General features: G+C 50.0%; 1 protein-coding gene across 3 annotated transcripts in view; it reads left to right on the forward strand.

Moving 5' to 3' along the window:
- Window positions 1-795: 795 nt before the first annotated feature.
- Window positions 796-26,778, forward strand: part of AP1M1 (adaptor related protein complex 1 subunit mu 1) — a 30,247-nt gene continuing 4,264 nt past the window's right edge. The window contains exons 1-10 of one of the 3 annotated variants that reach the window (XR_009539736.1): window positions 796-974; window positions 6,606-6,762; window positions 9,242-9,309; window positions 11,036-11,166; window positions 12,008-12,155; window positions 20,901-21,027; window positions 22,079-22,221; window positions 22,687-22,758; window positions 23,273-23,431; window positions 23,639-23,714. Coding sequence is in view for 2 of the 3 variants with exons in the window: in XM_060144605.1 (XP_060000588.1) it covers window positions 933-974; window positions 6,606-6,762; window positions 9,242-9,309; window positions 11,036-11,166; window positions 12,008-12,155; window positions 20,901-21,027; window positions 22,079-22,221; window positions 22,687-22,758; window positions 23,273-23,431 (1,047 nt within the window). In the remaining variant the exon portion in view is untranslated. The remainder of the gene's footprint in view (window positions 975-6,605; window positions 6,763-9,241; window positions 9,310-11,035; window positions 11,167-12,007; window positions 12,156-20,900; window positions 21,028-22,078; window positions 22,222-22,686; window positions 22,759-23,272; window positions 23,432-23,638; window positions 23,715-26,778) is intronic. The other 2 variants (XM_060144605.1, XM_060144606.1) reach the window with 2 other exon arrangements.

The raw sequence follows: 26,778 nt of genomic DNA on the forward strand, positions 1-26,778 counted from the left end.
CTCTACCCCAAGTAGAGGATGTATAACCACAGAGTTGCAAAAACTATCTTTGAAAACCCCAAGTGGAGGTAGTAGAGAAGATAAAAGAAGAGGCAAGCAGCCTGGGTAAATGGTTCTGATACTGCAGGACTGGGCCCAGGGCACTGTGATGGTTCATTGGGACAGAATGCAGGCATTTCTCCAAAGGCCGAGTATTCATAAAAGCAAATGAGATATAATTCAATTAGATTAATTGGGGTCACAGTTTGCATTACCCACAGTGACCACTAACTACAGAAATAAATCACCTGCTTTTTGCCTAGGTTCAGTGGGGTGTGGCTTTCAGGAGATCATTTCAGGCAATAAACTGAAACACTTGTCCACTGACAAACGTTGACACTGACAGGTGACAGGAACTGACTGTTGCTACGGCTCAATTGCCAGAGAGTTTAACTTCTTTCCAAGTAACCATCACCTTACCCCTCCCTATAAAGGGTATCACAATTGGTGACTGTATATTTGTTTTCGACTTCCCCACCAGGCTATGGGTTCCATACGGCTGGGCCCCAGGTGGGTTCAACCACAAGGATCTCTTACCTAACTTGGCCCACAAAGTGGGGTTTTCAGCTGCAGGGGCTTCGCCCAGTCTGGCAGCTAGAGTGCCCTGCCTCAGTCGGCCCGGCCCCGCCCCGCCCCTCTCGGCTTACTTCCGGATGCTTGAGGGAGGAACGGGAAGTTAGGGCGCATTGGATTTACTGCGCCTGCGCACCCTGCGCCCTGCGCCGGCGCATTCTTGGCAGCTCGTTCCCGGCCGGACATAACGGTCCGCGCGAGGTTCCCCGGACCGGAAGTGGAAACGAACTGTCGCGGGGCGCACCCGGCCTGGCTCACCGCCTGGCAGTCCCCGCTGTCGCCGCCGCCCTCGGCCAGTGCCGAGGCTTTCCGCAGCCACCATGTCCGCCAGTGCCGTCTACGTGCTGGACCTGAAGGGCAAGGTACCGAGGGCGCCCCACCTTCCGCGTTGCCAGGCAACTGGCGGGGGCCTCGCCCCATGGGGACCCACCCTGTTGCTAGTTAACCGGCCAATGGGAGCCATCCTGGTCTTAGGCAAGGAAGCCGTTTGGCAGCACCTGAGGCCTCCACCCTGTTGCTAAGTGTCCAGGAAGAGGTCTTAGGTCCGCCTTAGCCCTGCCTCGTTGCTAGATAACGCAGTGGGCTGCCGCCGTTGCCAGGTAACCGGCTGCAAGACCCTCATCCCCCACCCCTGTGGGCTGGCGGCCCAGGCCTCCGTGGGGGCCGGGGAGCGCGGGCCGCAGCCCGCTTGGAAGCCAGGCCTGGCGCCGAGAGGCTGCACGACCCTTGACCAGAGGTGGTGAGGCGTTGCGGGGACAGTGTGCCCTCGGGCCAGTCCCGCCCTCTGGGAGCGCAGCAGCTTATGTTTATTCAGCGATTTTTCTGTGCCAGTCCCTGTAGGGATTTCTTAACGTTCACTGTGACATTGAGATACAAGAGTCAGGTGAAGTGGGTGGTGGGAGTGCCATTTAACAGAGGGAGAAACTGAGGCACAGAGAGGCGATGCAATCTGCCCAAGGTCACACCGGTCACAGAGAAGTGGCAGGTCTAGGAGTTGAACCCAGAATCAATTGTTCATTCAGCTGATATTTGAGGAGCACCTACTAAGTGCCAGGCAGGGTGCTAAGCTTTGGGCTGCCTTTGGGGAGCAAAATCAGAAATCAGTCCCTGTCCTTCTGGAGCTCAAAATCTGGTGGTAGAGGGACACTGATCTCAAAAAGCACAAATAAATATAAATTGCAGTGGTGGAGCAGTGATGATATAATAGGGAGAGTCAGCCTCTGCTGGGGGTCAGGAAGGGCTGCCCAGGGGGAGCGACAAACCCGGCTGAGACATGAAGGAGGAATTGGGCATAACTAGGCCTTGGGTGCCTTTCCCAGGGGTTTTTGGGAAAGCTTCATAAAGGAGGGATCTCAAAACTTTTCAGAAGTGACCTGCTGCCTTCCCCCAAGTCCATCCCAGCTAGAAGCCAAGAGACCTCTTGCACTGGGGAGTAACAAGAATAGGGCAGAACCAACAATATTAAACAAGCCCCACATCAGTGAGTGAGAGAAACACCGGTGTCGGGCCTAGGTGAAGTGGGCAGGAGTTAGCTCAGAAGCAGCAGGGAGTGAAGAGGTGAAGTGACTGTCCCTTGCTGCTCCATTCCCCACCCCCAGCACTTTCCCAGAGTCCCTTAAGTGGGTTGCCTGCCTTGGATGCCACCCAAAGTCAACAGCTAGTGAGACCCAGTACTAGGCTCCCTTCTTCAACCTTCTTGGAGGCAAAGAAAGACACAGGGCACACCAGGGGCTGGGAGGGTGCAGTGTTTCCCAAGTCTTTGTAGCACGTGTTCTTGTTTCCTCCCTGGCCACTGTGTCACCAGAGGTCCTACAGGCTGCCTACTCAGATCACTCATTTCTTCAGCAAACATTTCATGAGCACCTAGTAGGCACCAATTCCAGTGCGGACCATCGCTCTGTGACTGAGGAGTTAGGGCTGAGCTCAAAACCTGTCTCTGCTGCTCAGCTGCATGACCTAGGGCGAGTGTGTGAACCCGCTGAGCAGACGCACCAGGCAGGCTCAGCACCACCCATGGTCCACAGGCCATGTTAGTCCCCACGGACCTTGAGCTCTGGTAGGGGAGGTGCATGGAAGCTGACAGATCCAAGCAGACACATGGATCCAAATGGTCAGATCCCATTAGCCACAAGGACAAGGCCCCAGTAATGCAGTTACCCAGCCTCAGTTTGGGCTGGCGGGAGGAGAAGTGTTTACAAAAGGCTTCCTGGAGGAGGGAGATGCCAGAGCTGGGAAGGTGACCAGGTGGCAGTCAGGTGAACGAGGAGGTGTCACAGTGGGCCCGCTGGCGCTGGCAAGCCAAAAGTCCTGGGTAATGCTGGAGCCTGGAGGATGATACCAAGAGGGCCGTGGGTGTTGAGGATGTCCAGATGGGAGAGCAGGACAGAGGGAACCACTTTGATCCCAAGAAGGAACAGCCACCATAGGAGACAATAGCCTGGAAGAAGTATGATTATACGTGCCTTTCAGGAAGCTCCTGAGGCAGCTGTGGGTTTGCCTCCCATCCTCAGTGACCATCACGCCATTTATCATTCCACTCCCCATGGACCTCATGTTTTGAAAGTTTGCCTTCTGCGCAGACTTCATTTAATAAAAAATAAAGTCAGGAAATTCACAACCACATATCTACCTGCCAGCCAGAGCCTCTGATCACCAAGGAAACCAGCGGGGCCACATTCAGCTGATAGAAAGCCATCCATGGATATTTCTCTGCCCTTATCTTTCTTCTTTGCAGCTTCTGACACCACTACTACGCTCCTCCTCAGCAGGCTTCTGTTGGCCTCGAGGTTGCTGTGCTCTCTGTTTTCCCCGTTTCTCTCACTGACTGCTGCCCCTCATCTTCTGCCCTCCCCGTGGACGTCGGCTCCTCATGCTTGGGCCTGGCGTGCCTCCCGTACTGTTGCTCTCCTTGAGGCAGACTTTGATTTATGTCACTGTGCCAATGACTCTCAAATTTGTTCCAAAGTCCAGAGCACTTATCTGGAGATCCACAGGCCTCCAGGACACCTTGGAGGTCTCACGGCCACTGCAAACTTGGCATTTCCCCAGATGAGCTCCCCGCCACCTGCCAGCCCTTCTCTCTCTCCCCATCTCAGTGATTGATACCACTATCCATGCAGCTGCCCACATTGGAGACATGGGCATTATCCTGGCCTCCTTTTCCTCACTGCCATGTTCACTGCACAGACTTTACTGAGCAGCTACTATGGGCCAGGCTCTGTTGTGGGTGCTGGGACACAGCCGTAAACGAGACGAAAGTGGTCACTGTTCTCAGGGAGTGTTAGACTCTGGTAGAAGCGACAGATGATAAATGAGGTTATGAATATATAATGCAGTGGTGATGTGGGCAGTGAAGGTAAAGTGGGCTTGGGAGTGGAAAGGGCCAGGATATGATCTTAGCCATGGGGAGCAGGGAAGACTTCTTGGAGGAGGTGCCATCTGAGCTCAGGTCTGAGAACCGAGAAGATCTAGGCCAGGCCATTCTGGGCAGAGGGAACTGCAAGTGCAAAGTCCCTGAGGCAGGAGCAAATGTAGATTGCTTAGAGAGAGCTAGGGTGCTGACCAGGATGGCTGGAATGGGGTGAGTCTGGGGAGCATGGATGGAGAGGCATTGGAGGGGCTGTGAAGACATGCCATGGGATGGACTTGCAGTTTGTTCTGTATGAGGGGAGGCTGGGGCAGCAGCAGTTTAAACAAGAAGCAATCTGATCTGATTCTGTTTAAGAACACCTGTCTCACTGTCTGCGAGGAAGGAATTGTGGGGTCAGGATCAGCAGCAAGGGTTTGAGGATTGTCCCCTCGTTGCCTGCCTCCCTCCAATCTGTCCTGTCTCCTGCCTTTGTCCTGACCTGCAGCCTGAGCTCCGAGGCTGCCCCTACTCTACCTAACCAGTGCTCCTAGGTGTGCCCACATGGGCTGCACCCTTAACCCCATGGCTTTAGCCACATTGGTCCCTCTGCTTCTATCCTGCCTGTCCCCTCAGGCCTCAGTTTGAAGGTCATACCCTTGCAGAGTCTCTCATTTCCCCCTGACCAGCTGTCTCAGTGCAGGGACCCTGTTTGTCTTGGTCACCCCTGTGTCTCCAGGCCCAGCATGATGTATGGTAGACGGTATGAATGAGTGGACCTCTCTGCAGCCTTGGTGATGAAGGTGAGCAAAATAAATTGCTCCCTGCTCTTTCCTTTGAACACACTGGGGGCCCGGGGACTCCATGCCCGTGGCATCCCCCAAAATTGGATACATGGGGTAGAAGGTGGGCTTGGGAAGCCCAGGAAAGCAATATTTATCAAGCAGAAGTGGCCCTGAAGGGAGTGAGAAGTGGGGTTAGAATCCTGGCTCACCTTTGTTCACTGTGTGACCTCAGGCAGGTGGTGCCACCTCTCTGGACATCACTGTCCATCTCTTTAAAAATATCAGTCCTGCTTCATGGTGGGGGGAGTATATGAGGCAATATATACTCCTGGCAAAGAATATATGAGAGGGTATGTGGGAATCCCTGTGCCAGGGCCTGGTCCAGGTACCCACAAGCTCACCCATTGGGTGCTGAGTCTCTAAGAGGCCTTCTGAACAGCAGTGAGGGCACAGGGTCCCTTGCCCATAGGCCACAAAGGAGAAACTAGAAAAGGACGGTTCTCTCTCACCTGCTCACTCGTCTGCGCTCTCTCTCTCTCTCTCTCTCTCTCTCTCTCTCTCTCTCTCTCTCTCTCTGTCTCTCTGTCTCTCTCTGGCTTGTACAGTAAGACAATGTATCTTATGAAACTACAGGTTCTGAGGCAGGCGGCTCGCAGACTGGTCAGCTCTGTGGTGTCATTCTCGGCATATTACTGAGTTATACTGCCAGCTGTCCTCATGGACACACAAGAGTGGCAGCAGCTCTAGGCGGCATCTCCAAATGGGGCCTTGCTCAGAATGGCATAGCTTCACACCTCCTTTTTCGTTCCTTCAGGGAGGTGTAACTTCCATGTAACAGACTGTGTTTATTTAAAGCATATAGTTAGATGAGTTCAGTCATTGTGTATACCCAGGAAACCATAAACACATATTCTATCACCCCCTAAAGCTTCCTCAAACCCGTCTGTATCCAGCCTGTCCCCAGGCAGCCACTGATGTGTTTTCTGTTACCATTTCCCAGGATTTATTTATTTCAGTGGAATCACGTAGATATGTTCTTCATTGTCTGGTTTCTTTCACTAGGCTCAGTGATCCTGAGATTCTCTCATGCTGTTGCCCGTGTCAGTAGTCATTCCTTTTCATAGCTGAGGAGTGTTCCATGGTGTGGCTGGACAGTTTATGTCTCCATTCACCTGTTGAAGGACGTTGGCATTCTCGCCAGCCTGAGTCTTTTTAAAATAAGCTGCTGTGAACATCCATGCATGCATCTTCATGTGGACGTATGGTTCCTTTCTCTTGGGTGAATACCTAAGAGAGTAATGGCTGGGTTATAAGCTGGATTATAACTTTCTGAGAACCTGTCAAACTTTACCAAAGTGGTTGTCCCATTTTCCTTTCCTATCGGCAGTGATGTTTCACATCCAAACCCACAGGCCATGAGAGAGAGATGAGGAGAAGAGCTTCTCTTCAGGCCACAGGCAGGTTCTGGTAGATGTGAACACTTAGCAGTGTCCCTCTCCTGACACAGACAGAAGAGCAGGGCTCGTTAGCACAGAAAGGCTCTGAGAAGATCTGCAATGAGAGCCTATGGGACATTGTTTAACCTGGCATCTCCCCAGTGACGCGGTCCTGGACTCTTGCCCCATAGCCCCCCTCCACGCTCCCTCTGGGAAGATTCCCACTGGCCCCTGAGGAAGTTCACTTGGCGAAATGCTTTCCTTGAGGAATCCCCTGGGGGATGGAGATCAGATGGCCCTTTGATGGACAGGTGTGTTTGGGGTCCCTGGAGGGAAGGAAGCTGGTGCGTCTCACCCGCCACCCCAGCCATCCAGCTGGTGGAACTCAAGATGAAAGTGTCTTCCCTGTCTTCCACCGCCACCCAGGTGCTCATCTGCCGGAACTACCGCGGTGACGTGGACATGTCGGAGGTGGAGCACTTCATGCCCATCCTGATGGAGAAAGAGGAGGAGGGGATGCTGTCACCTATCCTGGCCCATGGGGGAGTCCGCTTCATGTGGATCAAGCACAACAACCTGTATCGTATCCCTTGGCTAGGGGGCTCCCAGGGGGCCCCGTGTGGACATGTGTGTGCATTCACACACACGTGCAACTGAGGGCTGCCGGCCCCTGACCCGGCTGACCCAGGGCTGGCTCAGGCCAGTGGGGCCCATGAGGCACAGCCCTGTCTTTCTGGAGCCCCCTGCTGCCCAAGGATGACCAGTGTGACAGAGGTCCAGGGAGCCAGGAAGGGTTCCCTGAGGAGGTGACATCCTGGAGGAGACCTGCAGGAAGGCCAGGTGTCTGCCAGCCACGGGAGTTGGCCGGCACGAGGAGCACTAGCCCAGGCGAAGTCTCATTCCGAAGCTGTAGTGGGGGGTGACTGGAGCCCTGGAGGGGGTTGCATGGTAGGAGCAGGGCCCAAGTGGTCAGCAGGGTGTGCACTGCAAGGCCTCATAGGAAATCACCTTAAGTGTGTTGGGAAGTCTTCGGAAGGTTTCAGGCAGAGGGGTGACACGGGCACGTTTGCATTTTCTGAAAGTCTCTGGCTGCTGAGTGGATGCCAGACTGCAGGGATCAGAAGTGGACACAGGGAGGGGTGGGGAGGCGGAGGTGGGCGGGGTGGTGGCCTGGATCATGAAGGGTGGTGGGATACAGAGGAGGGGAGAGATTCCTCCCAACCCTGCCCAGATCTCAGAGCCCCCCGTGCTCAGGCTCACGTGGAGACCTGGCTGAGCCAGTTTCCATCCGTGAGGTCTGACCAGCCCCGCATGGCTTTGGTCAGGCACATTCTGGTATCCGCACTGCTGCAAGAAGGGCATGGCTTTGCAGCACACAGCCCTGTTCAGACCCAAGCTCCAGTAGCTATGTGACTGGAGGCAAGTCCTCACCTTCCCACAGTCCAGTGAGAGCAGGACTGTTAGGGTCCGTTGAGCTGGTGCAGATGCATCACCCCCAGCAGACGCGGGTTCTCTCCCCTTTCCCGTGTTCATGGAGACACACAGGACCTCGCTAGTGCAGGTGTGGTCCACGGGCCCGAGCATCCCCTGGGAGCCTTTTGGAAATGCAGCATCCCAGATCCCATGCAGCCTTGCTGGGTCAGAATCTGCATTGTAGCAAGGCCATCCCTAGTGATTTGTGTACATGTTACAGGGTGGGAGGTGTTGGCCTGGGACCTTCATCCAGTGCCCTGAGGTCTGGCTCCCTTCATCGTGCCTCTGTTTCTTCACCCCTCTCTGGAAGGCCTCAGGGGCAGCTCTGTAGAGTATGGTAGGTGGCCTGTGAGCCAAGAGTTGGCTATCTTGGAAGCTGCCCTGGGTCTGGGCAGTGGTTGCCCGGGTATGGAGAGGAGGGAGGGGCAGCTGTGTCAGCGCAGCAGGAGCCGTCAGACCAGTTTCCAGTTGGGCCCCAGTGTCTCACGCATGGGCAGCCAGGGAGGAGACATCGAGGGCTTGCCCCTCTGGGTGCCAGTGCCCAGCACACCCTGCCTGAGTTCCAGCCTGAGTTCCATCATCAGGTGGCAGTTTCCAGCAAGGCCCAGCCATGAGGGTCAGAGGTGCCCTCTGCCCCTCCTTAGCACCTGGATGGCATGTTGCCCGGACTAGAGGTGGGAAGCCAGCACTCCTTTGACTGGCCCAGCTCCATTTCCTGGGGCCCTGCGCTGGGCCAGCTGAGGCAGGAAGTGAGGTAGAGGCAGTCCCTTTCTCCCTCCCAGAGCTCACAGCTTGGCACTGGAGTGGCACAGGCTTGTTGTGAATGGCCAGGGCGCAGTGCACAGGAACTGGCCTCCCTGGGTGGCTTGAGGCCCTTTAAGGAAAGAGGAACAGGAAGTGCCCAGTATACACTGACCCCAAGAGGTGAGGACATACCCCGACCCCCACCGCCGTCCCCCCGCCCCCCCGGCCATCAGAGGGAGTGTGCCAGACACTTTACATACATCACCTCAGCAAATCCACTCTCAGGCCCCCATCATACTAGTGAGAAAATGGAGGCTTCATTCAAAGGTTTGCTTCAGGGGCAAAGGCTCAAAGAAAGGCTTGAGGTAGAATTGGCCCCGGCTGCTTCCGCCGGAGCCTGCCTGGGGAGCCCTGGACCTCAGGAGGGTCACGTAAGCGATGGGCTTTGGAGAAGGGCCGACTGTGCTCCTGCTTTCCGCTTCTGGATGACCCGCACTACCTCCTCCTGCCCCAGGCTGCTCGTCCCACCTGAAGTGCCCTCTACCACACCCTGGGCTTCAGCCCTCAGCTCAGGCATCACCTCCTCAGGGCAGCCCCCGCTACCCAGCAGCTGGGGTGGGTTCCCTGTGCCCCCTGCTGCCCCTCTGTCAGCTGAGCGCTCCCTGGGAGCCGGGACCTCCTCTGGCTGTAACTGCTGTGTCCCAGGCCCAGCTCAGACCAGGAGGTCGGTAACCCGCTGAGGGCCGAGTCATGGCTTGGGGTGGCTCCAAAACATGCAGTGAACTGGGGTCTGGGGGGTGGCAGCCCAGGCCTCTGACTGCTCCTTGACTGCAGCCGCCATGCAGTGGTCGCCACCTCTAAGAAGAACGCGTGCGTGTCACTGGTGTTCTCCTTCCTCTACAAGGTGGTGCAGGTGAGTTGAGCCACAGGGGTATCCGTCACCCTGTCACTGCAGTGTGCCTCACCATACCAGCCTCCCGAGGGCTGCAGCATCCCTAGGGAGTTTGGAGCTGGAACCCCAGAAGTGAGATGGGGGAGCTCCACGTGATCCGTGAGTGGGATTCTGTGGCCTTAGTTGCCCCTCTGCCTGGTGAAGAGAGGAAAGCGAACGGGAGGTGGGGCTCAGGCCAGGTGCGCCATGACTCCAAGAGGGACAGGTATGCCCCCTAGCTGGCTGTGGAAGGGTGGAGGGTAACCAGATGAGTCAGAGATTAGGAAGGTGGGATAAGCAGGAGGAGGGCGGAGCCAAGTTCTGTTCGGAATCTTGTGGGGGCGGGGCCTAAACACAGAGGCCTGAGGCCCTACCTTGGAGAGAGGTGACACACAGCAGGCCCAGCTGACAGCTGGGGAGGCAGAGAGCAGCACATGCAAAGGCTCTGGTGGGGGAGTGCACGTGGTGCAGTCAGGGAACATCAGGTGGGCCAGTGTGCTCAGGACAGAGTGTGGGGCTGCTATCAGCAAGGTGACAGGGCTAGACCATAGGGGTGGGCAGGGGCGGGATGTACAGGGCCTAGTGAGGAGTTCAGATTTCATTCCAAGTCTCGAGAGAGATGGTGGAGGGCACTAAGCAGGAGACTGACAAGACCTGATTCGAGGTAAGATCATCTCTGGCTGCTGAGTAGAAAAAGCACTTGAAGGCAGCTGGGAGGCCAGGCCGATTTCCAGGAGAGAGATAGAGGGGCGCGGCCAAAGTGGGGGCTGTGGGGTTGAAGAAAGCGGGCGGTGGGCCCAGGAGGCCTGGGGTGGGCCCAGGAAAGCTTTCATCCCTCAGATGGTGCCCTGTGCAGCCCGATCAGGAGCCATCTACACCGGATGCTGGGGAACAGGCTGGTGTGGGCAGTGAGGACATGGGGGCAGGAGAGCAGCATGTCCCCCGGGGAGGCCCCGGGTGCAGGCTGAGGAGTAGGCCTGCATTCCAGAGCTGTTGCAGGCCGGGCTGCGCTGCCTGTGATTTCAGAGGAGAGGCCCAGCGGTTGCAGTCCTGGGGTGTGGAGACGGGGAAGCGGGAAGGAGGAAGGTTCTCCTCCCTGAAGTGTTTGGCATTGCCTTTCTGCTTCAGTGTTTGTGCTCATGAAAGAGCTTCGACCAAGCTCCTCTTCCCTTTGTCTCCTTTGGCATCCCTGCTTTGATCCTCTTAATTTTCTGTTGAAATGGGGCAGATTCGTCTGCAGGCACAGCTGTACAGACTGGAGTTCAGGGAGGCCAGAGGAGGCTGGAAGAGCCACTTGTCCCCTCCGCAGTGGTTCTTGTCCCTCACCTGAGTCACTCCTGGCTCAGAGGCAAAGGGTGATAGTTACAGTCAGGATTAAAGAGAAGATGGGAAGGGGCCCCAGGCCTGAGAGTGTCTGTCAGGGAGGGGAGGAGAGTGGGCCCGCAGGGGTGGGGCTTCTGACCAGGCCTGACGCCTGTACTCCCCCAGCCTGGTTCCTGCCTCATAGGCGGCCACTGCTGTCCTCCTGCCCACATTCCCTGAGCCCAAGGCCTCGTCCATAGCACTCTGGGAAACGGGCGAACGCAGCTTGTGGACAAAAGGGTTGTTAGCAGGGGCCTCAGGGCACGAAGGGCAAATGAACTCGTGCAAACGTTCATCCCCTCCTCGTCCTTCCTCTCAACGATCTGCCCCCCACGCAACACCACAGGTATTTTCGGAATATTTCAAGGAGCTGGAAGAGGAGAGTATCCGCGACAACTTCGTCATCATCTACGAGCTGCTGGATGAGCTCATGGACTTCGGCTACCCCCAGACCACAGACAGCAAGATCCTGCAGGAGTGAGTGGGTGGGATGGGGCCCGGGGATGGGGGGCAGGGGTCAGGCCCCTCCTGGGTGACGTCACAACATTGATGTCGTCAGCAGGTTTGGAGGTGGAGGAAGCAAACGTATGTTCATGTTGTTGGTCCCCCTGCCCTGTCTCCAGCTGCACCAGAAGTTTACTAAGTCACTGGGACAGTTGTGGGTCCTTTTTCCACGCAGCATCCGTGCGTAGCATGAGCATTTTTCCTGTTGCGAGGTCTTCATTTCCATCCACAGAAGTGTGCTAAATGGCTTGTTATTAGGGAGTCACCTGCCTTTGTTTTTATTGTCATAAATGAAGCTATGATGAAAAATCTCCCTCCTTTGGAATCCTGCCCATCAAGTAACAGTCACCGTGGATTAAGCACTTCCTGTGAACCAGGCCCTGTGCAAGCACTTTTTTCACTCCATTCACAATCAGGGGTGCTGTCTTCCCATTTTACAGGGGAGCAGAGGGACACTCAGAGAAGCCACATGAACTTCAGCACATCTCACATCCGTTGTTCCCCAAGTGGAATCAGGGTCACCAGGTTACACCCCTAGGAGGTTGGTCCCTTCTGCACCCCCAGCAGGGGAGCACTTCATGCCCACTTCTTGTTTTCCTCACCAACGCTGTCTCCTTGGCTCCCTAAAAGTGACCACTCTGCACTCACTGTAACTGAAGAGTTTGTTGGAGGCTTTGGAAATCGTAAGATAATTCTTGTGTTAAACAGCCTCAGGTGAAACCAGAGCCTGCCTTTCCTGGCGCCTGCTACAGGGAGGGGCTGTTTTGAAGACTGTCTGTGCCTGAGCTGCTTAACTGTGAGCCCGGGCCCACAGGTACATAACTCAGGAAGGCCACAAGTTGGAAACAGGGGCCCCACGGCCCCCAGCCACCGTCACCAACGCAGTGTCCTGGCGCTCTGAGGGCATCAAGTACCGGAAGAACGAGGTGTTCTTGGACGTCATTGAGTCTGTCAATCTCCTGGTAGGCTTCCTTTTCTTTTTTTAAAATTTTATCTTCTCCATGATTGGAAATAAAAGCAGCTCTACTTTTAAAACTAGCAAGGCCCTGAGAAACAGGTAGTTTCTGTGTGATAGCAGATCAGCAGGATTCAGGTTGGGCTGCTCATTGCAATGTGAGCTTGTTTTATCTTCATTAGTTTCTGTTCTTATTTAGAGTGAATGCATGCACATCATTAAAAAAAAAAAAAGCAGTGTATAGACTTTGAAAGTGAAGGGCTTTGTTATCAGAAAGGCCACATCGCTTAGGGATTCATTGTCATCCTTTGGGACCTCGTGCTGTAGATATACAGACATACATTGTTTTTCTGTGAAACTGAGAACATAAGATGTAGTTCTCCTGTGACTTGTTTTTGGGGTTTTTTGATTTTTGGTTTTTACTGTTTTGTGTATGTTTGTTTGTTTTTTAATTTTATTTTTTAAGTGACTATTTGGTAATTGACCATATTTTCTATGAATTTTAGCACATGTACGGATTTGTGTACCCATTATCATAACCAGGAATCAGAACAGCTTCATCACCTCAGAAACCTCCCTGGATGCTGCCTCTTGGTAGTCACACCCTCCTGCCTGTTCCCAACCCCTGGCAACTGCTGATCTGGTCTTCATCACTATAGTTCTGTCTTTTTGAGATTGTTGTATGAGTGGAATCATACAGTGTGTGTCACTTTGAATCTAGCTTCTTTCAGTATAACGCCTTTGAGATTCATCCAAGTTGCTCTGTGATCAAAAGTTTATTTCTTCTTATATTTGTTTATTTTATATGTTGAACTACAGTATGTTTATCCATTCACGCATCAAAGGACATCTGGGTTGTTTCCAACGTTTGGCAGTTGTTAAAAGAGTTGCTATAAACATTTCATGTATAGGTTTATGTGTGGACAGAAGTTTTCATCTCTCTACGGCAGATACCCTGCAGTGGGATTGCTGGGTCATATGGTAAGTGTATGTTTAACTGTGTAAGAAACTGCCAAACTGTTTTCCAGAGTGGCTGTTAACATTTTTGCATTTTCACCAGTAGCAGATGAGAGTTCCGGTTGCTCCACATCCTTGATCAACATTTTTATTTCTGTCATCCTAATAGGTGTCTCATCATGGCTTTAATGTGCATTTCCCTAATGGTTAATGATGTTGAGCATCTTTCTATGTGCTTCTTTGGCATCATTATGCTCTTTGGAGAAGTGTCTCTTCATATCTTCTGATCATTTTTGAGTTGTTTGTTTTCTGATTGTTGAGTTTTGAAAGTTCTTTATATATTCTGGATAAAGTCTTCTGTCACATATGTGATTTGCAAATATTTTCTCCTAGTCTGTCACTTTTCTTTTCATTCTATTGGCATTGTCTTTCACGGAGCAAAAGTTTTTAATTTTGAGAAAGTCCAAATGTCAGTTTTTTAAATTGATTAAGCTTTTGGTGCCATGTCTGAGAACTCATTGTCAAACCCAAGGTCACATAGATTTTCTCCTAAATTTTCTTCTAAAAGTTTTATAGTTTTACATTTAGGTCTATGATATTTTTGACTTAAATTTTATTTGAGGTGTGAGGCATATATCCATTTTTTTGCATATTGAACATTTTTTTTCATTTGTTGTAAAATCATTTTGGAAAATATTATCCTTTTTCCATTGAATTGCTTTTGCATTTTTGTCGAAGAACAATTGGCCATATTGTGCAACTCTATTTCTGGACTCGGTTCTTTTCCATCGATCTGTATATCTGTTCCTTCACCAATAACCACACTGTCTTGATAACTGTAACTTTATAGTAAGTCTGAAAATCAGATAATGTGACTCTCACAACATTCTTCTTTTTCAAAATTGTTCAGCTCTTTAGTTCCTTTGTGTAGAGTTTTAGAATCAGCTTGTCTGGGATTTTGATTGGTGTTGTGTTAAATAACTCTATTAATCAATTTGGGGAGATTTGATATCTTTAGTATATTAAGTCTCACAATCCATGAGTGCAGTATGTCTCTCTCTATATATTTAGGTCATCTTTGATTTCTTTCATCAGCATTTTCTAGTTTTTACCATGTACAAATTTTTTGTTAGATTTATACCTAAGTATTTAATTTTTTGGAAGCCATTGTAAATTGCTTATTTTTAATTTTATTTGGTAGAATTCACCTGCAAAACTATCTGAGCCTGGAGATTTATTTATTTATTTATTTATTTATTTATTTATTTTTACTTTTATTTTTATTTTTTTTTAACATCTTTATTGGGGTATAATTGCTTTACAATGGTGTGTGGAGATTTATTTTTCAGTACGAATTTCAATTATTTAATGGTTATAGGATTATTTGGATTTTCTGTTTCATCTCGAGTGAGTTTTGGTAGTTTGCTGTTTTTAAGAAATTGATCTATTTCATGTAAGTCACTGAGTTTCTATGCACAGTGTTGTTTATAGTATTCCCTTATTACCTTTTTCATGTGTACAGGGTCTGTACTGATACACTCTCTTTCATTTCCGATATTGGTAATTTATGTTCTTTCTTTTCTCTTTGTCAATCTTATGAGAGGTTTATCTGTTTTATTGATTTTCACAAAGAATCAACTTTTGATTTCATTGATTTCCTCTATTATTTTTCTGTTTTCAATCACAGTGATTTCTGCTCTTATCTCTAATATTTTCTTCCTCATGATTTTGGCTTATTTTGCTCTTCTTTTTCTAGTTTCTTAAAGTGGAAACTAAAGATACTAATTTGAAACTTTCTTCTTTTCTAATATAAACATTTAATGCTATAAATTTCTCTCTAAGCACTACTTTAGCTGTATCCTACACTGATATTTTGGATATTCATTTTTGTTCAAAATATTTTCAAATTTCCCTTGAGACTTTCTTTTTGACCCATGGCTTATTTAATAAAAGTGTTGTTTAATTTCTAAATGTTTGCAGGTTTTTCTGTTATCTCATTGTCATTGATTTTTTTAAAGATTTATTTATTATTTATTTATATATATTTTTTTATTATTTATTTTTGGCTGCATCAGGTCTTAGTTGCAGCATGTGGGATCTTCATTGTGGCGCACGGGCTTCTCTCTACTGTGGCGTGCAGGTTTTCTCTTCTCTAGTTGTGGCGCCCAGGCTCCAGGGTGCATGGGCTCTGTAGTTGTGGTGCGCAAGTTCCAGAGCACGTGAGCTCTGTAGTTTGAGGCACACAGGCTCTCTAGTTGAGGCGCACAAGCTCAGTAGTTGTGGCACGTGGGCTTATTTGCCCTGTGGCACGTGGGATCTTAGTTCCCTGACTAGGGATCGAACCCACGTCCCCGGCATTGTAAGGAGGATTCTTTACCACTGGACCACCAGGGAAGTCCCTGTCATTGATTTTTAATTTAATTCTATCATTGTCTGAGAATATAGTTTATATACTGTCAATTCTTTAAAGTGTGTTAAGGTCTGTTTTAATGATCCAGAATATGATCTATCTTGGTGAATGTTCCATGTACCCTTGAAAAAAATGTATATTCTGCTCTTGTTGGGGAGAGTGTTCTGTAAATACCAATTAAATCCAGTTGGTTAATGGCATTGTTCAATTCTTCTAGCAATTCTTGCTAATTTTCTGTCTACTGGTTCTACCTGTTACTGAGGAGCATTAAAATCTCCAGCTAGGGCTTCCCTGGTGGCGCAGTGGTTGAGAGTCCGCCTGCCGATGCAGGGGACGTGGGTTCATGCCCCGGTCCGTGAGGATCCCACATGCCGCGGAGCAGCTGGGCCCGTGAGCCATGGCCGCTGAGCCTGCGCGTCCGGAGCCTGTGCTCCGCAACGGGAGAGGCCACAACAGTGAGAGGCCCGCGTACCGCAAAAAAAAAAAAAAAAAAAAATCTCCAGCTATAATTGTGAATTTGTCTGTGTCTTTGCTTCACATATTTTGAAGTTCTGTTATTAGGTGCAGATGGATTTAGGATTCTTCTGTTTTCTGGGTGAACTGACCCCTTTATCATTATATAATGTCCCTCTTTATTCCTGATAATTTTTTTGCTCTGAGGTCTGTTTTGCTATTAATATTGTCACTCCAGAATTCTTTTGATTAGTGTTTACATGGTATATGTCTTTCTGTCCTTTTACTCCTTTTTTTTAATCCTTTTACTTTTAACTTACCTGTGCCATATATCTTGTAGAAAACATATAATTGAGTCATTTTTTAAATCCATTCTGACAGTCTCTGTCTTTTATATATTTAGAGCATTTATACTTACTGTAACTGTTAATTTGCTTGGATTAAAATATACCACTTTATTACTTGCCTTCTGTTTTTCATTCCTTTGTTTCCTTTTCCTATCTTTCTGTGATCTTTTTGAACATTTGTAGTGTTCCATTTTGTTTCTTCACTCTATCTTTTTTTTCTTCGTATAGTTATTTTAGTGGTTGCTATAAAATACTCTACTTAGAGTTAATATTTTACAGCTTCAATTGGAATTTAGAAACTTTACTGCCCCATTATAGAGTTGTCCTGTATATTCATCTATATACATTGAAAACCATATCAGACAGTGTTAAAATTTTTGCTTTCGATTGTCAGACATACTTTAAAGAACTCAAGAGGAGAAAAAGAAGACTCTCGACCATATTTACCCAGATATTTACTATTTCTGTTGCTCTCCCCTCATTTCCAATTTTCCAGGTTTCCTTCTGGTACAATTTCAGTTCCATCTAAAAAGATTCTTCTAGCAATTCTTTCAAAACAGGCCCACTGGCTACAGATTCCCTTCGTTTTCCTTCATCTGAGAATGTCTTTATTTCATCTTCATTCCAAAAGGATATTGTCACTGGATATCAAATTCTGGGTTAACAAGTTCTCTTTTAGTACCTTAAAAATGTTGTGTCACTTCCTTCTGGACTCCATGGTTTCTGATGAAAATACACAGTCACTCGAATCGGTATTCCCCTGTAGGTAATGTGTTGTTTTTCTCTGGCTGTTTTCCACATTTTTTCTTTGTCTTTAGTTTTCAGCAGATAGCTTATGATGTGTCTAGGTATGGAGATCTTTGGATTCCTACTGTTTGGGGCTTGTTCAGCTTCTTGGATCTGTAGATTTACATATTTTACCAAACTCGGGATGTTTTCATCCATTATTTCTTAAAATATGTTTTCACCATTTCACTCTTTCTCGTTTCCATCTGGACTCTAGTGACATAAATGTTAGACATTTTGTTATTGTCCCAAGGGTCTCTGAGGCTCTGTTCATTCTATTCCATCTTTTTTTTCTCTCTATTGTTTAGATTGGATAAGTCCTATTGATCTGCTTTCAAGTTCACTGACCGTTTCCTATGTTATCTCCATTCTGCTATTAAGCCCATTCAGTGATTTTTTTGTTATTGTATTTTTCAGTTCTAAAATTTCCATTTGATTCTTCTTCTTATAGTCTTGTTTCTTTCCCAAGACTTTCTAGTTTGACATTTGTTGCAAGAGTGTTTGCAGTTTTTATCCTAGCTATTTAATGTCTTTGTCAGATAATCCCAATATCCATATCATTGTTGGTGTCTGTTGATTGTATTTTCCATGTGAGCTGAAATTTTCGTGGTTCTTTGTATGCTGAGTAATTTTAGATTATATCCTGAGGTAAGATTCTAGGTCTTATTTAAATTATACAGAAAATGTTGATTTTGTTTGTTTGTTTGTTTTAGCTGACAATTGTCCTGGTTAGGTTCAGGTCACAAGTTTCAACCCCCAATCTATGGGCCATGAGAATCAGTTCAGTTTTCAAAGCCTTTGTGCCCTTTGCTATTTAAATCTATGCCAAATATGCACTGCCCAGTGGTCCATCAGGGACTGGGGACAGTTTGGTTCTTGATGTCTTTGGCGTGCTAATTAGGATCATATCCATGCATGCCTGGTTCTAGAGAGATCTGGAGACATAAACAACTTCATGAGGTTGCTTACCTGAACCTTTCACTCTCTGCTCTCTACCTGGTGCTTTCTGGCTGGGGGCTTCCCTTTTTGGTTATGTGGCCAAAAACTCGGGGCTCTAGATCCCTACTCTAGCGCTTGTCTGCACTTGGGCTGAAATCCTGGGTTTGCCCCACCCTCTCGGAAAGGCAGCTGAATTGCCTAGGGCCTGGGACGTGAGAAAACAGAAAAGGGGGTAAATGAGGGATTTCCATACTCCTTCTGAGCAGCAGGAGTTCCCCTTCTGGCCCTGGAGCTAGAGCCAGAGGCTTCCACAAGCTCTGACTGCACCGTACTTCTTGGTTCCACTTTCAGGTTTCTGCTGCACTTTCACATGGGTAGGGGGGTAGGGAGGACTGCTCATTCAGTCGGCTCCTCCCAGATCCACCTTTTCAGTCTTCCAGTAGTTGCCCATGCATCCTGCCCAGGTTTTATAGCTGTAGTCAGTGGTAGAGAAAGGGTGATGCAGGCCAGTCCCATGTCACCTGCAGCCTGCCTGTCACCTCTCGGGAGAGGGCCTCACTCCCATTACTTGGGCAGACAAGGATTGGCTGGGCCAGTCCAGTCATGTGGGCCACTTAGGTGTGCCCATTTCTGACTGTTACAGCCAGTGCAGAAATGAGCATGATTGCTCATCCTCAGATGTGTGTTTGGGCATCTCCCTTATCTGGGCAGGATTTCTGGAGGGCCGAGTTCCCAGACATGCAATTGCTAAGTAACAGTGCTTTTCAAAAAGATTCTCCCAGTGGACTGAATATAAACGTATTTGCTCTCTTACTTACTAAGCCATGAGGCAAGACAGTGGCCTCACTCACTGCGTTCCCCTCCTGCCTGAGGACCTTCGTCTGAATTGTTTACTCAGCCCAGAACATGGCTGTAGGGTGTCCTAAGGTGGAGAAGCAATCCCAGGGAGCAGCTTATAAACAACTGCCTGGGAAAGTGCTGGGAGTTCAGGGGCGTCCCAGCCGCAGTGTGTCCCTACACATGGCACTGCCCAAGGACCCCTGTTCTTCCATACGAGGGGCAGCAAGAGGCAGGTATGGACATCCCAGTCATGTTGGAACACACCTTCCTAAGTCTGATTGCAGAACTGGCGGCCTTCAGAGTCAACATTGGCCTCCAGGTTCTGAAAATCTTGTTGTACTAGTATAATTAGGCAGCCGATCCCCCGGCAAACATCTCCTCCATGCCCACCCTGGGGAAGGCACCAGCTTTGGGCTGCCAGTCACGCCTCAGCACCGTCCTGGTTGCTGCCCAGGTGGCCAGGATTAGCCTTAGAGGCTGCATGGCTTTTGTCTCCACTTCCTGAGCCTTCTTTCCCATCATTCAACTATAGAGGGTGGTGCAGTCCCAACTCCCCAAGGGGAGATAGCCCCCCAGAGAAGGGGGTCTAAGGGCAGACTGTCGGGGGGGAACACGGAGGACCCGCAGAGTAAGGCAGGTGGTAGTGCCAGCTGCCCAGAGCCCAGGGGCGAAGGGCCATGTCTGCACGGGCTCGCCGAGTGCCCGCTGCCCCAGGCACTGTCCTCGTGCTGGACCCAGCAGTGAGCAGCCTGACATGACCCCTCACCCGAGCGTGGACAGGATGGATGGACAGGCAGACAGGGCTGGCAAGAGGCAGAGGAGGAAGCAGCTTCTGTGTGCTGTGGGGTCAGGTTGCTGCCTGTTGAGGCGAGGACAGTGAGAGGCCAGCGTGGTCAGAGCATAGTGAGCGACGGGAAGTGACGGAGCCACAGCCTGCAGGGCCTTCTGTCCTGTTTTGTGCCTTTCTCGGGGTCATCGTCCACATGGCGCCTCAGTTCTCCACTTCCCTCAGAGGCGGAGGGCTTTCATGTGTGCACGTGTTACTTGCAGACATCTGAGTTAAAGACTGGACAGATTTTCCTGCTTCTCTGCAGAAATCGGAAACTCAGGCCCTCCAAGAAACGGCCCATATGGCCCTAGGGCCTCTGAGTTTGTAGCCCTCTGTTTCACTTGCTGGTGTGGATGTGGCCTCATGCAGAATGGCACTACGGGGTGGTGGTCCAGGCTGTGGCCCCAGCACCTCTGCCAGCCACTCTGTGCCCTCAGCGTGTGGCATCCTCTCTGTGCCTCAGTGTCCTCGTCTCTAAAATGGGCCCAAGGAGAGGTGCTCCAGCAGCCTGGCCCCCTGAGGACAGTCTCCGGGTTTGCCCATCGTCCTGCTGTGATTTTTAGTTGCACTCTCAGATGCCTTCCAGTTTGCACAGGAGTTAAAAGGTAGCCCAAGTCACAGCCCCGCCCTATTGAGGAGGAGCTGCTCAGTCAGTGTTGTAGCTGTGATTGTATTTGCTTAAGTGTATTGTTATTTTGGATCGGTGGTTATCAGACATCAGGGCGGCCCTGGGAGCAGGGTCCAGGAAGCTCCGTCTTCAACAAGCCCTAGGGACTTTGCCAGGCCCCACATGGAGAAACAGAGATTTCCAGGAAAGTCAGTCTGGCCTGCTCCCAGCAGATGAGCAGACCTGGTAGAGTCCCTGCCCAGGCCAGCCGAGCACACGGCCTCAAGCCACCAGGTCTGCCCCGGGCATCCCAAGAGCAACTTAGAGTAGAGCCCTCAGAGAGGATTCCAGGCACAGTATCACCTGGCCCATCTGCGAGGGAGGAGCCTAGTGTGGCCTGAGGACTAGAAGGCGGGACCTGTAAGTGTCTGCCTCCCTGGCCTGGCCTGGCCCTGCCTCCCCAGCTCAGGGGACAGCGAGAAGGGCTTCGAGAATGGGAGTGGCCAGGAGGGTCACACAGCGTGGTTGGGGGACAGTGACCGGTGCGTGGGGCCTCCCCTCACCCCCTCCTCGCCACCCCCTAGGTCAGTGCCAACGGTAACGTCCTACGCAGTGAGATTGTGGGCTCCATCAAGATGCGGGTCTTCCTGTCGGGCATGCCTGAGCTGCGCCTGGGCCTCAATGACAAGGTTCTCTTCGACAACACGGGCCGTGAGTATGCCACCGGGGCCCAGGTTTCACCCCTGGGGCAGCTGAGGGACTGTTCACCTGCGTGATGAACAACAAGTTCATCTCAAGCACTTGGCTTAGAAACATTTTCACGTTGTTTACAAGACAACTGTGAAAACGAATAAACTAACACCTGGACTTAGAGGACATGGGAGAGTGAAAATACTCAAGTCAAGCCCCCTTGTTGCTCCGAGGGCCAGAGGTGCAGGTGAGCACCTTAGGTGCCAAAGCACATGGAGCATCATACAACAGGTCCTCAACTCCACCCTACTGGAAGGTACTGCGGGCTCGCTCTCCCCTCCCAGACCCAGTTTCTGCCCTCACCTCTGGCGTTGGGTCTGGGCTGTTCAAAAGCCACACACAGTGGTTCGAGCATGCGCTGCCTGGCCTGGATGTAGCACTTCCCATGGTGGGGCATGGCCAGAGCGGCCTCAGGAGCCCAGGGTGGCTGGGGCTCCGTGTTTGCAAGCTGGACCACCAGCCTCCCCGCCAACCACAGGTCCACCGGCGGCCAGAGCAGTGGCGCTTGTTGTCATAATTACGTCTGCAGCATCGCTAGTGAGGGCCTCTCTGACATTAGCCCATCAGAGCAGCTCCCCTCTCAGGACTGAGCTCAACCCACACAGCCTCTCTGGGCTGGGAAACCAAGACAGGACCCCAGGGATGACAGGACCGGCACCCTCAGGGAGCCCTAAGCCATCACCGAGCACCCTCAGTGGGGTCTGTTAATCATTCAGCAAGCATGTCCCAGGCAGCAACCCTGGCTGGGGACTCATTGTGAACTAGGCCTACTAGCCCTGTCCTCAGCCCAATCTTGGGACGTAATGGGGCTTCCAGCGGGGTGAGGAGAGATGGGGCGTGGCTGCCTCAGAAGCCGGCCCCCTTGGTGTTCGTGGCCCAAGATACTCTCACAGATCTGGGGGCAGCTCTGCTCTGCTGTGTCAGGAGTGAACCCTAGACAGTGGGAGCATTGCTGAGAGAGTGGCCTGGGGGGCCTAGGGACTGTCCCGCCCTCACCCCCACCTCCCCTCAGGTGGCAAAAGCAAGTCCGTGGAGCTGGAGGACGTGAAGTTCCACCAGTGTGTGAGGCTCTCTCGCTTTGAGAACGACCGCACCATCTCCTTCATCCCACCCGATGGCGAGTTTGAGCTCATGTCCTACCGCCTCAACACCCATGTGAGTGCACCAGCCGCCAGCCAAGAGGGCCCCCAGGCCCCCGCCCCTGCTCCTCCCCTGGGGCAGCCTCCCTCCTCTTCCCTGCTGGCTGGGAGCCGTCCCCGTCCACAGCGAGTCTCACGTCTTGTGAGGTGATGCCCAGGATGGGCACAGCTCCCCATGAGCAGCCTGGGCTCCAAGGAGCCTGTTTGACAATGCAAGGCTCTGAACTTTCTGAACTGAGGGGCCAGACCCCTTTGACACCACTGCCCCTTTCCCAGGCATTCCCCACCAGAGCGTCCTCGGTGATGTTTTCTGCGTTTTCTCTAATGCTCTGACCCATCCTGGCACCAGCTGTGGAGCCCCGAGCAGCAGTGTGCTGGGCTCACACCTGGCCCTGTGGTCCCTTGCCCTCAGTTTCCCCTCTGTGAAACAGGGCTTTGTAAAACGACTGGTTGTGAGCGCCATCTTCACTCTCCCCGACAGGTCAAGCCCTTGATCTGGATCGAGTCTGTGATTGAAAAGCATTCCCACAGCCGCATTGAGTACATGATCAAGGTGTGTGTGCATCCTGCACGCAGCATCAGCCAGGCGTGTGGGGCATAAGACGGGGGATTTGGGCTCCCCCGCCTAGTGCAGGCCTTCTGGTATCTGTGGCCTGTCCGGGGCCTTGGGCACAGAGAGGACACGCTGCCTGGATCTTGTGTGCGGCCACCGTGGCAGTGGCCTGTGACCAAGTGTCCAGGTGGAGCACTTCTGCCACTCAGTGACCTCACCTAGCCCAGGCCAGCCCTGGTCACACAGACCTTTTCCCTGGAGGCCAGGGCCAGAGGGAGGGATCGGGAGTCCCAAAGGCCAAGGGGACAGGAGGGCAGAGACTGACCGTCCAAAGTTGAGCTTAAGGAAGACCCCAGGGGGTGGGAGAGAGCGTGGGGGTCAGCTCGGTGCTGGGAGTGGGACTCCCAGAGGCCAGGCCAAGGGGCATGTGGCCCTTGTGGGAGCAGGCTGGGTGGGAGCCAGGCTGTCTCACCTTCTCCCGCCGCAACCTTGGCCACATTGGCCTTGTCTCCAGGCCAAGAGCCAGTTCAAGCGGCGGTCAACAGCCAACAACGTGGAGATCCACATCCCTGTGCCCAACGATGCCGACTCACCCAAGTTCAAGACGACAGTGGGGAGCGTCAAGTGGGTCCCCGAGAACAGTGAGATCGTGTGGTCCATCAAGTCCTTCCCGGTGAGCACCCTTCTCGGCGGGGCGCCCCCTCCAGACAGGCATGGGCAGAGGCCTGCTTGGCTCAGCCTGGCTGGGGCAGGGGTGGGGCTGGGGCCCAGGGTAGGGGGGCACTCCACCTTCCTCTTGTGTGTGAACCAGCCTGTCTTCAGAGTCACGGCAGGGGTCCCTCTCTCCCTCCTCCTTTCTCCCTCTGACACTCCTGTTTAGAGCTCATCATCCCTCCTGGGGAACAGACTGCCTTGGGGCCAGAGCCTCACGGGAATCCAGCACCAGCTCCAGGAAGGTAGAGCACTTCCTGCCCCGGCCCACAGGCTGGTATAGCCAGCTGGCTTGTGTTCAGGATTTTGAGCACTTGAGTCTGGGTTTGTGTAAAGAGTGCCCTGGGACTGGAAGATGGGTAAGCGGCTGCGCCGACTCAGGGTGCAGCCCATCGCCCTTCTCATGAGAAACAAGATGGAGCACTTTTTCACGTCTCAGAGGACTGTTTGTGCTTCTTTCTCAGGAAACTATAGTAGCTGTCTCTTGCTCACTTCTCTATCAAGTTTGCTCATTTTCTTCTTAGTTTCCAAAAGCTGTTTACACATGGGCAAGATTAGTACCTTTTCTTTGATATCAGTTGCAAATGGTATTTCTCAGTGTTTGGTGTTTGTCTTTTGACTTTGCTTCTGGTGTTTTTTGCTGTGTAACCTTTTTGATTGCTTCTTCTTTTAATTGTTGTTTAATGTAGTCACATTTCTCAGTCTTTCTTTTATTGTGTTTGGATTTTAAGTCATGATTTGAAAGGCTTCCCCATTCCAGGCTATAAAGCAATTCACCCATGTTTGCTTCTAGAACGAGTACAGTAGTATTTTTCACCTTAGACTTCAGGTCCTTTTGGAGCACAGTCTGGTAAATGGGTGACATACAGATCCAACTTTATCTTTTCCCACATGGCTATCCAGTTTCCTAACATCATCCACTAAAAAGTCCCATCTTTTCCCCAGTGGTTTGAAATGCCGTGTTTTTCAAAAATCAAATTTTCATGCGGCATTAGGTCTCTTTTTGAGCATCCTCTTGTCTGTCTCTCCGTGCCACAAGGCCACATTTTAACTTTATTCTATGTTTTAACATCTGGTAGGGCCAACCCTACCCTACCGTAACTCCCCGCAACCTCACTGCTTATCTGTTTCCTGGCAACTCTTGCTTGTTTCATTTTTCTCATAAATTTTAGAATCAGTTTGTTTGCACTAAATTTGTAAGTTAATTGGGAAGGATTAACACCTTTTTGAGGCCGAATTATCCTATCAATAGCCTTGCCCCACTCTCACCTTTGTGCCTTTTGGGAATGTTTTAATGCTTACCTTATATATACCTCATATGGCCTCTCCCGTTGTTTTTAAAGGTACTTTTATTTAAATATAACATGCAGAAAAGTAACAAGTGATATGTGTACAACTCAGTGAATTTCCTCAGAGTGAACACAACTGAACCGGATAAAAGCCACAGAACACTTCTTGCCTCCAGGACACCCCAAAGATCTCTTCTGGTTTTGCATATTTCTCATTAAGATAATTTTTAAGTTGATATTTTGGTAACTGGGGTCTTCTCTTCCATTGTGTCTTACAACAGGTTGCTAATATTTGTATGGTAATTTTGTGTCCTGGTACCTTACTAAATTTTTTGTTTGTGGTAGTTTTTCTTTCAATTCTCATGGGTTTTTAGATATTCTTCCACACTGTTTGCAGCCAGATGCAGTTTCCCCTTTTCCTCTCCCATTCTTGGGCACCTTATGGCTTCTGGCGTCTCACTGCTTCACTTGCTATCTCCATTGCCTGTAAATGGCGGTGGAGAGAGCAGCCTCCTGGCTTTGCCCCCAGCTGGAGCTGGCAGGGTTTCCCCTCTTAAGTGTGTTGCTGCTTTGGGCTACAATTCACTTCAGTCCTACTTTACTGTGTTTTTATTTTTTATTTTATTTTATTTTTTTAATATTTATTTTTATTTGGTTGCGCTGGGTCTTAGTTGGGGCAGGCAGGCTCCTTAGTTGTAGCACACAGGCTCCTTAGTTGTGTCATGTGAACTCTTAGTTGCTGCGTGCGAACTGTTAGTTGCTGCATGCATGTGGGATCTAGTTCCCTGACCAGGGATCAAACCTGGGCCCCCTGCATTGGGAGCGCAGAGTCCTAACCACTGTGCCACCAGGGAAGTCCCCTTTACTGTGTTTTTAGCACAAATGGCCAACGAATTTACCCAAACGCCTCTTCAGTGTCTGTAAGTTCCTATATTAATATAGGATGGACCTTGAACCATCCATGCATTCTGGCAAACCCCACTTGATCATGATCTGTTTTCTCTTTAATGTGCTATTAATCTTGTTGGTTAACATTGTATGTAGGATTTTTACATTGAGATCCATAACTGAGATTGATTTTTTTTTTGGTACAGTCTCTATCAGGTATCAATATTGTACCCATTTCATTATTTTTTTGTCTCCCTTTTCCATGATGCAGAACAGTTTAAGTAGCCTTGAGATCGTCTTGCCTTGAGAGGATTGGTAGAATTTGGCTTTGTGACCATCTGTATCTCTGTTACTTTCTCTACCTCATCTGTGGAAATTAGACCATTTAGAGTTTCTATTTCTGTTGGAGTCAGTTTAGGTAAATTGTATTTTCCTACAAAATTATCCATCCTAACCAGGTTTTCAAATTTGTCTACACAGAGTTGTAGAAAATTGGTGTCTTTTTTTCCCCTTCTCTTATGACAATTACTTCTCCCTTGTTATATCTTATTTTGCGTACTTGTGCCTTCTTTTTTCCTTGATAAGGTTACCTGGTGGTTTGCGTATTTTTTTTCCAGATTCACTTTTTAGTTTATTTGTTGTAATAGTTTTCAGTTTTATTTAATTTGAGTTTCTTCATCCTTTCTTTGCTCTAGGTTTCAAGTTCTGTATTTTAATTTGATTATTTTGTTTTAAAATATGTATTGATATAAATGAATATTTAAGCCACAGATGTTCCTCTGAACCCTGCCTTAGCTGTATAGCCCACAGATCTGGCATGTAATATTTGATATTATCTAGAAATTCTGTAATTGAATGGAGAGTGTTTTTTTGTTTTGTTTTGTCTTGTTTGAATTTCCTGGTCAAGGGGTTTTTTCCATTTTGTCTTCACTATAAATTTGGTGCTTTGAGACCAGAGAATGTTATTCATGCTGTTTCTACTTTTAGAATTTATTGAAGTGTTCATTGTGCACTAATAGAAGGTCAAAGTTTGTGAATATCCCATATGTAGTTGAGAGGAAGATAGGGCCTCTATTATTGGGGTAGAGAATTTGACACATGTGCCATGAGGTCTGCCATGATGCCATGACAG

This window comes from Lagenorhynchus albirostris, chromosome 3 (assembly GCF_949774975.1).
Source record: "Lagenorhynchus albirostris chromosome 3, mLagAlb1.1, whole genome shotgun sequence".
Classification (NCBI taxonomy): Eukaryota; Metazoa; Chordata; class Mammalia; order Artiodactyla; family Delphinidae; genus Lagenorhynchus; species Lagenorhynchus albirostris.